The sequence below is a fragment of the Cheilinus undulatus genome, linkage group 2 (genome assembly GCF_018320785.1).
Source record: "Cheilinus undulatus linkage group 2, ASM1832078v1, whole genome shotgun sequence".
In the NCBI taxonomy this organism is placed as follows: Eukaryota; Metazoa; Chordata; class Actinopteri; order Labriformes; family Labridae; genus Cheilinus; species Cheilinus undulatus.
The window spans coordinates 37,358,172-37,371,228 of NC_054866.1; the positions used below are offsets into that span (position 1 = coordinate 37,358,172).

General features: G+C 39.6%; 1 protein-coding gene across 1 annotated transcript; it reads left to right on the forward strand.

Moving 5' to 3' along the window:
- The first annotated feature begins 3,570 nt into the window (after window positions 1-3,570).
- On the forward strand, window positions 3,571-5,113 carry LOC121516850 (alpha-(1,3)-fucosyltransferase 4-like). The gene has a single exon (XM_041798277.1). It carries the CDS (start codon window positions 3,571-3,573, stop codon window positions 4,708-4,710), a length of 1,140 nt encoding a protein of 379 aa, XP_041654211.1. The 3' UTR covers window positions 4,711-5,113.
- Window positions 5,114-13,057: the final 7,944 nt, after the last annotated feature.

Below are 13,057 nucleotides of genomic sequence, written 5' to 3' on the forward strand. Positions count from 1 at the left end.
TTTGACAGCAGAAAAGAAATACAATTTTATTTCCAGAAATATTCAAGATTTTCATTGTGAATTTACCCAAACTCTTATGAGATTTTCTCTTTGATTTTTTAAGGAAACTTAGGTTAATTTTCCCAAGAATGTTAAAGAGGGGGTATTATGCCTTTTTTCAGGGCTTTACACCATCTCTCTGATACCCACGTAGTAGCTTCACATGGATTACAGCTCAAAAAACTCCTCATGTTTCTCACACTGGCGTCCTGAAAAACTCTTATTTTAACCTCCATCTGAAACGCTCCACGGACTTGCTTTTTTTTGATTGGTCGATTTCCCGCCCCCTCCCATGTGGCTGATGTTGTTATGCTAGTACTTGTAAACTTTGAATGAACTGGTCTGACTGATTAAAACATGGTGAATTTTGATATACGTACATGTTAGACCCGGAGTCTGACCCTGATAGTTTGGAGAGAGAGGGGGAAGAAAACCAGCAGCAGCGAATGATAGAGGAGGACGTATCTGTTTGGTAAGTGTTTAATTACTGTGTTACTAAATGGCTTTGATAATGGTGGACTTATCCCTCACTGCATTTAGTGGTGTATTTATTCATCTCTGTTCATCTTGTGGGAGCGGTCTGTTCCGCTTTGCCGGCAGCACGGACAAACCAGTCAGGAGATCCTATTGCGATGACCTCATCAGTTCACTCCACCGAAATCTTGTCTCGGGAGGATCTCGGAGAGATTTCCAACAAACCGTTTTCACCAGTTTACACTCTAATTCCAAGATTTCTGCCACATATGTTTATCTTGCGGTTTGAAAATTTGCATACTTGAAGTACAGACACCCAACATTGTGACTTTATATTTATGTTTTGAAAATCAGAAAAGGATAATACGCCCTCTTTAAGGAGTTGCCCTATTAAGTTAGGTTAGTTTTCATTGGGAAATTTCCCAGAAACTCTTGGTACTCTACTCTGGGACTTTTCCTCTAAATATAAGAAAAATTCACAAGAAACTAGGTTTTTTTAAGACTTTAAGACTCTCACCACTCTTCCAAGGTAATATTTAAGGGATTTTCTTTGGAATTTTTAGGGAATTTGGCAAAAGTCCCCAGAGAGTTTTTTTTTTTTATTTGATCAAGGATTTTCCCAGAAACTTTTAGGAATCTACAAATACTTTAACATATATCTTTTTTTTTACAGTCTATTTGTTCAGTCACATTTCTGTCTGGGTCAAAACAGAATCATTCCTTATGAAATAAATCTGATTACAGATGTCTGAAGATTTTTAATGATGGTTCTGCCTTCAGTTGTCCTTTAAAGTATTTTTTTCAGTGTTGTGTCTGAATTTGTGTGATTGTGTTCCTCATGTTTCATGGGTTTGTTTTACCTGACTGTGAAGCAAATTTCCCTTAGGGGACAATAACGGTGAAGCTGAAGAAGTTGAAAGAAATTTAGGTAACAATTATAGAACCTGTGGTGAGTCCCAAGGATAGACCAGTTGAGAACCACTGGCCTTGAGAGCCTGGACCCCAGGATGGGAACCCCTGTTGTCAGCTAGTGGTTCTCAACTGGTGGGTTAGGACCCAAAAGTAAGTCACAAAGCTGTTTTCAGTCGGTCTGGAAAATCTAGAACCACTGCCTGGTGGTCATATGCCTCTGCAAGGTTTCCAATTGCCAGACAGGGAAAGCATAGAGGTTGATCAAGAAGTAGGTAAGGAGTGATTTCTGTGGTAGTGTGATTCATAGAAATACATACACCATATGTTTTATTTGCTGTGATAATGAGTATATTTTGGGGGGTTTTATCGAGATTTTGATATCTTTAATTCCTTGTCTTGGGTTAAAAAAAACAGCTTTCCCATGATAATATGTTTTCTCAAGATTCCCAGAAAACAAACAAAAGTGCACATTACCATGGAAAACTGAGTAAAAAAAACAGAAAAATGTAAACTCCCAAATGTATTTCACCACCTGTAGGGACTGTAGGAATCCCCAGTCTTTGTGACAATCGTTTTGAGGATCAGAGGCTGAAAAGTTTGTAAATCTGGATCACTGAACACAAGACATGTACAGAACCTAAGGTGGTGAAATACAGTTGTGCATAATTATGCTTGTAATCTAAAGGTAATCTGGGCCCTGAGGTGAAATGCTAAAAAAAAAGGCATTTAAACATGAAATATGTGGCACTTTTAGGGATAAGAAGACTGTGTTTTATTTAAATGTCAAAAATGTTTCAGCAGTCACATTGCCGGCACATATCAAACTGCTGTTTCTTTTGTAGGTTACATAAACTGGTTTTGTTCAGACAGTATACTTAGCCACCCAAAAAGGAGCTTTCTGGGGCCCAGCCAAACTGGGGACACATGGAGGTCAGGAAAATCAAGTTAATCTGTGTTAACCATATTTAAGATTTAACCTGGATAACAACCATAAGTAGAAGGAACTGAAGATACTTTTAGGGAAAAATAATTAAATGAAAAAAGAAATAAAGGCAAAAATGAGTGGAACATGGTGAAAAGCAGTTAAAAAGTGACAAAAAAAAGTGTTTTACAGAGGCAGAAATACGTTTAAAGTGGAAGATGTGGCAAAAATGCAATGAAACAGTGATGACAAGTGGTTAAAGGTGGTACTAATAAGTCATTTGAACCCCATAATAGCTCGAGACTCTCAGCTCCAAAATAAAGTATCTGTTAGCCAGGACGCTAGCAGCAATGCTACTGATCCAACACATATGAATCAATATCATCAATAAATAAATTACAAGGGCCCATTCTCTTGGTTTTCAGAAGCCCAGCCACTGAGGCCTCAATCAATCGTAGGCTCCTGAACCAAAACAAACTGAAACTGTCTCATGGATGTCTGACATTGTACCGTTTAAAGAATCAGTTTTCACATTATGAACTCTAATGGTTCAATGTGTTATAAATTTTTATTTACCCATGAGATGTTAGGGGTTGTTTCCATTTAAAAATACTCAAAATTAAGCTTTCGACTGGTAGTTGTCAAAATCCAGGTTTTCACTGTGACCTCTAGTCTTCATCCTATAACAACATGCTTTTATCCAAGCGGGCTAATTTACCAGCCTCATGAAAAATGTTTCTTGTTGTTTCATGAATGACCTTTGATTACTTCATCAGCAGGACACCGCGCCCTGGGCCAAGGTGTTTACCCAACCAAAAAGAGTCAGCAGGCCTCACAAAAGGCCCATTCAGTCCCCGCAGAAACCCAGAGCAACACTGCCACGTCAAAATGTTTGAGCATGCAGCTCTGGTGAAAAATGTTTTCTACTCTTTTACTCTGTGTGGACCAAGAAGACTGTGGAGGGATAAAGGGCGGGAGAGAACAATGCAGGGAGTAATTTGACTGCAGCAGAGTGTGGGATTACCTGACCGGTCGTTAACTACCCTCCTTATCTCAGCTGTAACCAAAATAGCTTCAATGGAAGCAGTGAATGAGGGCTGCTGTGGACACAGCTGCTGATTTATTAGCTCTGCCTTTCTTATGAAGGAGCAGCGCTCCAATGGAGGACCCAGATTCTGCAGGAGGGTTTTAGACGGAGGGACACAGCAGGGTGACGGGGGTCGATGGGAGCTGGAGTTCAGTGGAGAGCAGCGAGCCGCTCCACAGTCTCAGCCCACAGAGCAGACAGGAGGAGGAAATGTTGTGACCGTGTTTTCAGAAGGACCTCGTCCTCTGTGGTCGTGGCAGCCACCGGGTTTTTGCTCGTCCTGGGAGTCTGCCTCCTCTACCTCCCGGACCCGTTTGATTCCGAGAAGACCCGCTCGGTGGTTCTCCTGATTTGGACGCACCCGTTTGGTCGTCACCGCAAACTTCCGGACTGTCTCGCGCGCTATCAGATCGGAGGGTGCACGCTCACAGACGACTGGAGCGCGTACCTGGAGGCTGACGCTGTTATCATTCACCACCGGGAGGTCGCTTCAGGCGCCGTATATCTGCCAGGGAAGCCGCGGCCACATGCGCAGAAGTGGATTTGGATGAACTACGAGTCTCCCGCGCACACACCGAGGTTGTGGCGGTTTGATGGAGTTTTTAATCTCACGCTCACCTACCGAACAGACTCAGATATTTTCCTCCCCTACGGATATCTGGTCCCTCATAAACACAAAACTCTACACAAACAGTTTGCGCACCCACTCCACGCACCCTCGCGCTCCCAGCTCCTCCGGCCCCGCCTCCTTGCCTGGGTTATTAGCAATTGGTCGGAGTCCCACGCGCGCGTGGCCTTTTACTACCAGCTCCGTCGGTATATCAAGGTGGATGTGTTCGGGCGCGCGGGTCGACCGTTACCGGACGACAGCGGAAGCGGCAGCGTGGTGCGCATGCTCGGACGGTACCAGTTCTACCTGGCGCTGGAGAACTCCCAACACACGGACTACATCACAGAAAAGCTGTGGAACGCGGTCCTTGCTGGGTCCATCCCGGTAGTCTTGGGTCCCACAAGGGAGAACTATGAACGCTTCCTGCCCCCAGAGGCCTTCATTCACGTGGATGATTTCCCCACAGCACGTGAGTTGGCCAGGTACCTGCTGAGGCTGAGGAGGGATCCAGCGAGGCTGAGACAGCACCTGGACTGGAGGGAGGGCTACAGTCTGCACCAGCCCTCTTTCTGGGCTGAGCACTACTGCACGGCCTGTAGGGCGGTGAGGAGGACCAGGGGAAGGACTGATGTGGTCCAGGACCTGACAAGGTGGTTCCACTCGTGAGAAACACCAGTTGAGCACGTGACTGACATGTTGTCAAAGCTGGGAAATGATTTGTGAAAATAAATCAATAAAATCAATAAACTGCACATGAAATACAATGTTTACAATAGAAATGTATTTACCTCAAGCCATAATTAATTTCATACATTCTAACTTTTTTTATTGCTCCAACATGTGTTGCAGGAAGTTGAACACGTCATAACAGGCCATCCTGTTCTTATAACAAGTTCTGATCATAAGGCCTTATCCTTTTTAATTTTGTTGCTCTTTCTTTTTGTATCATTTCATAAGTGAAGAACAGCAAAGCCTTGCAAAAATTCAAACCGTAGCAAGTGTATTCATCTAACTCAGGGGTGTCAAACTCAAGGTCTGGGGGCCAAATCTGGCCCATGGAACGATTATATCTGGCCCACAAGATCATATCATATTTGTATTTGAGGTCTGCAGATTTCCTCCAGGATAATAATGTAAACTTCAACTTGATTATTTAACATATCCTTGTCAAGCCATAAAAACCTGAAAAAGTGAAGAGTAAGAAAGTGTCATAAAAAGCCAAGAATGTGGGGAAAGAGACTAATTTGTGTTTTTATTTCATATTTTCAGTTTTGCATCTCAAGATTACGACTCAAACTTATGATTTTCATTTTTCATTTCATACTTTGACCTTTTCAACTCATAATGTGGACTTTATATGTCAAATTTTTATCTTTTAGATTCCAAATTTTAAACTTTAAGTCATATTTTGACCTTTTCAACTTCTTACTTTAGCTTTTTAATCCCATATTTTGGCTTTGAAAGTCATGATTTCAATTTCTTTTTCTCATATTTTGCTATTTTAAATTAATAATATTAACTTTTTATATCATATTTTGAACTTTTAAACTCCTGATTTTAAATTTGAATCATATTTTGAACTATTTAAGTAGTCATTTTAAATTCTAGCTTATATTTTGACATTCAATTCTAAATTTTGTTTTTTTAATCCCATATTTTGACCTATCAGACTCACAATTTAAAACTTTAAGTCATATTTTGACTTTAAACTCAGGATTTCAAATTTGATCTCATATTTTGACCTTTCAAACTTATGATTTCAACTTTCTCCTCATATATTTGCTCTTTTAAAACATAATTTTTCTATTTTTAATATTGTGTTCTGATCTTTTTTACTATTAAGTTCAATTTTTTTAAATTTCCAAATGATTTATCATCAGTGCTGTTTTTTCATATTTTATTACTGGTGAAAATGAGGTTGACAGTTATGGATAAATGTTGACCCTGTTAGGTGCTCAGGTTAGATCTAAATCCAGAATCCGGCCCCTGCTGTGATTGAAATCCTTGCCAAAATATCTTTTTACACATAATGCAACATACATTCCCCTAACATGTCCACGTGTATTCATTTATTTATTTAAATCCTGTAATAACTACTATTGAGGTAGCAGCTCTTACTTGGATCCACTCATACAAACACTACAAATCAACACAACTGTATTAAAGATTAAATTATTTACATGATTTACATTATTAAAAGTCTAGGACACAATTGACAAAGACATAGTAATTATTAAAACGATTGCTGAATGTAGACACTGTATTAAAACAGTGTACACGCCATAATAAAATTAAATTAGCTTTCCCCATTTGCATATATTTTCATAAGTAAAAAGCACCTGAGGCCTAATTTTTTTGCCGGCAAAACTTGAAATCACATGCTTTTCTAAACCTTTCAAGATGATGTGTCTTATAAGAAATATTTTTACTAGAACTGAGAAAAAGCAGTTATGAAGATTTGAGTTTTTGCAGAACGGGTTCATTAGATTGTGTCACAATAGGAAAATCATCCTTGCCCAGGAGTTGAAACTACAGTATCTCCCTCAGAACAAAAATAATCATCTTGAGATGATTCATTGCTGTAGATATTTTTTCTGGGCCAACATTTACTGTTGTCAGACATATCAAAATCTCAATTTCCTGTTCAAGTTTGCAGTATTAGTCTGGGAAATAAAGGAAGATGTCATCTGTGTCATGCAAACTCCATGTAAGGTTACTTTTCACAGTACAAGAATGGAAGTTAGACTTGTGAATAAAATAAGTCATCAGTGATACGGTTGAAAGCTTGAATGCGAATAGTTAAAAAGCAGAGTCAGTCAGCTTTCCGTCATTGTTTTTGCTGCCCTTTATGAGTGTTACTGGCTACATCATTACAGTGAAGAAAGGCTTGAAAAGAGAGATGTAATGAGGCGAACATGTGTGCTTGACTCTGAAAAAAGAAAACTTTCTGGAGTGACTTGATGCAGGGATCGGAAGCTGTGATGTGGATCATTTAAATTTACACCTCTGTGTTAGTGCCCTGACACAGAATTAACACTTTACTCCATCAAATGAGACATTTCCTGCAGGCGCTGGGGCAGGAAATAAAAAGCTGCTCCTCATAATGAGCCGATGCCTGAACAGCTGTTGAAGGCGCGGACGCCTATCAGGAATAATGCTTTCAGACGGCCAGAACAGCCAGACCCATCATCCCTGTCATAATCCCACTCATGTACCTGGGGGAATTATTAGCATATCTGGTTACAGTGTGAGAAATCTTATCTGCATTCTTTGAATCCTAAAATAGACACTTGCTACATGCCTTTAAACTATTTTGACAATTCTGTTTTCAAAGATTCATCCAGATGACACACCATACCTGTCTCTGCAGCGTGGCCTCTATTGTCTGGACAGTTACTCAGCACTTAACCTTGAATATGAAAAAAGCCAACTATATTGCATTGTATTAAAGCTCATGTAATCACAAGGATGACTCAAGCGCACTTCTTGCACTTAAAATTTTTCTGATAATGTAAATTGTAACTCTGAGCAGGTTTACAAAGTAGGTGATTCAGTGTTTTATAAGGAATATATGGTGCAAGATAAGACAACAGCATGCCTCCATACTGCTGGACAGTAAAAGTGCAGCTGTGGATGAAGAGGAAGCGATGTGGTGGCTCTGTGGTAGTATGATTGGTGCCCGAAGAGCCCACTTAGAGGTAGACAAGAGAGCCAAATACTGCAGGTTTGTTTGACCAAAATGATCTAGGTGTTACAGTGGGTTGGAGCACAGATTCTGTGGAAAATATGTTTGTTAGACTCTGTCTCTTGTTCTGTGGAGCTGCACTCCCTCCTCTGGTAATCAGTGTAACTGTCCTCTAGCTGTAGGCTTTCCCTAACAGGAGCAGACTTCATGATGAGAGAAGGATAACATGTTACCACATGAAAATCTGTTTTCTATCCTGAGAAAACAAGACAGATAAATGAAGATCTTCTTTAAACAACTGACACTGACTCTTTATGACAGAGGCTAAATGGTGTACTATACAGCAGTGGTTCTCAACTTGTGGGTTGGGACCCAAAAGTGGGACTCAGAGCAGTTTTCAGTGGGTCATGAATGTGTCTCTGGAAAAAATGGTGGCAAAAGTCAATGAGGAACATGCAACCCATTTATTTTACTCTGTTTTATTGTGATAGTGGGTGAATTTAAATGTTTTATCAATATTTCAACTCTTTTATTGTATTCTTTTGCAATAAAAGAGCTGCTTTACCATGTTAATTAAGTAATTTCTTAAGATCTCTGGAAAATTGGCTAAAATTGACACCTTATCATGGGAAAAGAGGGATGTAACACATGTCAGTTTTGCCCTGCCTCTTTCATCCGAGATCTTAATGAAACTTTTACTAAAAAGCATTGCGGAAAATTTTTGGAAATTTGGGTTGCGATTTGTAATCAAAGATATTGTTGTGTCCTGAGGCTGCTATATAGTATATGCACCATGTTCTACTGCTGTCACAGTTCTAGGTTAGCATATTTACACCCTATATTGCACTCAGTGTATCCTGCATGCATTATGAAAAGCAACATACAAACAATGGCCCTATCCTGGTAATACACCATCATGCATTGCAGCACAAAGCTGAAATGAGTGTAAAATGATGTTTGACTGCTCTCATACATGGACAGGAGCAGAAACAAGAGGAATGTAGAATTCATCAGCAGTTTATATTTAAAGGGCATTTTGCTGAAATCATAACCTTTAACACGGTGCAAAGGAGAAATGTTTACTTATGATGGTGAATGTCTGTAATATATATGCACAAAAAAAAATGAGATGATGCCCAGAAATGTGTCATTAGTATTTTAAAATCGACAGAATTTTCTATGTATTTATCATATATTACATATATTTATCTGTGGAAATCATTTTAGTATAACTTTAGTTATCCACGAAATTCTACCCCCATTTATTTTGATATGTTGTTACTGTGTGCTGGCAATGACATATATGTGGTGGCTGAAATAATACCTGATTTTTTCCACTATATCGTCTCTAGACAGCTCATTGTGAAAGGATTGGGAAGTAAGGAAAAAGTGCATTATTTCAGACATGACCAGAGTAAAATCAAATTCAGCATTATTATATTTATCCCAAGTTCCAGTTTTAGCTTGCTTTACCACAAAAAGAGCCTAACTTCATTTGATTTGGTGCAATAATTATTTTAAATGATATTCACTCCATCACCATCCGTGTTTTTGTTTTTCCTTCAAAGCTGAGCTGAAAATACAGTCACGTTTCTGCAATAAAACACAGTTTAGTGAATGATTCACAGCGCCCAGTGTTATGTGTTCTCTATTCTCTCCTATACTATTATCCAGCTGTGACTTAGCTTTGACTTGGAAACCTCATCCAAAATTAATATTTGTTTTTTAGTTTGTTTTTTTGCAGTATTGTTTAAAGTTAACTTGATCATTTATTTATGCTTAGTTTCAGTCATGGCTTTAGGTTTAAAGTTGCTTTTATCATCTCCCAAAGGGGAAAAAATGTTTTGCATTGAGGAAATTCCTGCATAAAACATGCTGCAAAAGACTCAAGTCAAATTGAATCTTATAGTGCGCAACACTTTCTCCACTTTCTTTGTTTAACTTTACCTCATAAGACCCTGCATGTACAGATGAAGACGTTACAGTCTGGCTTTCTGCAATACATTCCTGCTGTAAGAATTTCTGAGACAATTGTCTGGATTTCCATGGAAGTTTAAAGTGCAGTGTGTAATATTTAGCCTAAGAGTATTTAACAGAAAAAACTCAATAAAAATGAAACAAAATATTTATAAATAGGTATGTCTGAACAGCTGTTTACATACCTTAATTTATAAAATTGCTTTATATTTAGAATAAGCCTGGATTTATTCATGTATGGAGGCAGCATGATTAAGCAGATGATGAAAATATAAGGAGTTTTTTTTCCCTTTAAAAAATGACACAGAATGCTGAAATTCAGCAGAAAAACAGTGCCAGTCCTGTACAGTATGTAACACTTTCCCCTATGTGTAAAATTAGGTTACACGCTGTGTTTTTGTTTATTGTGAGGTAAATTGCCCAAATCTATCAGCCAGGGTGTTAGAAGAATCGTAACAGAGAGATTTGTACCAGAAAACAGTAAATTTAATCCCCAACTTCTGTCTTTCCGTACTGGCACAGATCCAGGCAGCTGCGCTCAGATCAGAAGCACTTTTTAACATTTCTCATGAGCGGGCGTGGCTTCAACTCATTCTGCTGACACACCCACACCATCCTGGAGCAGATTTCACTGCCTCATTTTCATGATTTTGAAGCTTAATTTTATAAACTTAGAGATGTTTTTCACGACTAAAATTTGGCCTGGTGGTTCATAACACAGTGGTCTGTCATACAAGAGACCTAAAATCAAGATTTTTTAAAATCATTTTACAGGGACTTTAATTTTTCTGTCAAATTTAAATGATCACATTTCCTCTTCTAATTGGTATATTGGCATCAAACAAACAAAAATAACTTAAAGAGAGCTTAAAAACCACACTTTCCACACAAAGTGATTGTTTATATTGTTTATGCTTTGTTTATATGCTATCATGTGAAAAACTTGCCCATGATGAAGACATACCGTCATAATGGACTCCTAAGATTTAATATATTGCTTTTTAGCATCTGTACAGAAGGAAAAAGACCAGTGCTGACAGAGGGTATCATGTAGATCTGAGTCAGTGTGTATCATGTCTGCAGGGATAAACACTTGTACCTGTGTTTTACCAGGATGTGACCTCAAGGAGACAACTCACGATGCCTTCGAGGTCCATGACCCAGAAGGAACAGCAGTTCTCTGAGGGCTGGTGTATGCGTTTCTGCACAAATATAGCTTGCTCATGATGCCTCCTGCCGGGCTTCAACACCGAGACAGCTAATAAAAATGAATTAGTTTGAACAGCACAAACATGTAAATCATTAGGAAACTTCCCTTGCTCAGTGAAATACAGATCACAGTTAATTCCAAATCTAAGAGATGGAAACTGTAATTCTTCCTTCCTGTTTCTCTCCTGCAGGATGAAATATCGCTCCGTGTCACAGGCTGACAAGTTTACAGAGGATGAGGTGAGTTGTTGCTTGGCAACAAGGTGAAATATCAGAGGTATCAATATGAGATATGTGATTCAAAAGGAACGAGCAGCGGAGGTGCAGCTGAACAAGTTGAAGGTGAGCGTCGATGAATACCCAGAATCTGCAGTGATTTAATGTGATTGAAAGCCTTTAACTACCAGCTCCAGCTTATTACAAAGATCCTTCTTAGCTCTTTTTCTGCCAGACCCCCCCACCCACCCACCCTCTGTAGCAACAGTGCCATTCATAACCTACATGGCCCCTGGCTAGAGACACAGTAATCTCATTTGTGCAGCAACAGATGTTTCTCTTAAAAACATCCGTTGACTGGGTAGAGAAAAGTCAGCCTCATATTCTCTCAGGGGATGAAAGAGACCAGTCTAATCACTGTGAAATCTGTCACATTTGTACTGGTTTGAGGAGACAGATTGGCTTACAGTAGGCTCACAATGTTGTGAAACATAAACCATGCCTACATTTGCCTATTTTCATGCTCTTTACATCAAAAGGCCACACCTAGAAGAAGGGAGGAGAAATGCATATAAAACAACAAACCCCCAGACAAATAAACAGTATGGCGTTCCCATGGCAATGCGGAGTAGTAATCTGACGGCTGGTTTCCCATGGCTGTGTCTCGCTGCCCCATAGACCTCCACTCTGTCTCACTGATGGCTCCTGTGATTGCAATCATCCATCTTACTGTCAAAGGCAAAAAAAAGGGCAAGAAAGAGGGGAAATCACACACACCATCTCCTTCTCTCTCTCCCTTGTGTCCTGCAAACAAGCCGCCCCGCTGTGAGTACAGACAACGCACCAAGACCACAAATCCCTCTGCTTTGTGTTTGTGTTTGTGTGTCCATGCTTACATGATCTACAGGAGAAAACATGTGTGGGTGTGCATCTTTGGTTGTCTCTGCCTGCCCATTATACTGCATGATCAGTCACTGGAGTGTGCTGCGCAAAGGGGGGGAGCGCGGTGGACATGTCTGATCTTGCAGCTGATCAAAAGCACCAGAGACTTGTTCCCTTGTGGCCGTGCGAGCGAGCGGGGCCTCATATCAACATGTCTCTGTTCAGTAGACAGGAAAAACAAGAGGAGAAGAACAGGCAGAGAAAGAGGAGGAGGAGAGGGGGGACATCAGGAGAAAGACAGAAACAGGCACAGATGAAAGGGTGCACAAAAAGGCCAGGGTGGTATATATGACAATGATACATCAACGCACTTATCTCCCTGTTCTGATGAGCTAATTGAATGGCAAAAGGCAGATCTGTATAGATGAAAAAGCATGTGTGATCTCACTCTGCAAACCCGACAGCGCTCTTTATCATAAAAGAGCGGATAAAAATGAATAAAACCTTTACCTGTTTGCTTACAGGTGAATCAGATATTTGCAATCCCCCACTCTGGATGTCGCCGCTAACCTTAACAAGAGCTTGTGTTATGTAATCGCCCACAAAGAGGACAAAGAGCAGGAGACGAAACAGAGGGATGAAAGCAGAAGGAAGAGGAGGAGCTGTAAATAGTCTCGCCATGCTGTGAAGTTGTGCCGTGCAGCGTGTGTTAATGCAATTATGTGTAATAAAGTGTTGACTCTACAAAATGAATCCCTTTGTTGTTGTGACTTTAATCTGACTTCAATAAACAACACCGATATATCTGCTGAGCAGATGAATTAAACGACAAAAAAAGTACACCTGAACAATGTTTAGTGTGAAAAATAATAAAACAAACAACAAAGAGCAGGATATGGGGAAGGCCTCAAGCCTCTGTAACATATGGTACTTTAACAAGGACTTATAAACAGAAACAGACAAGATTAATTCATTTTAATACAAAAAAACCTACATTTTAACATTAATGTTTTGAGAAATATGCTTACTTGAGGATAAATAATC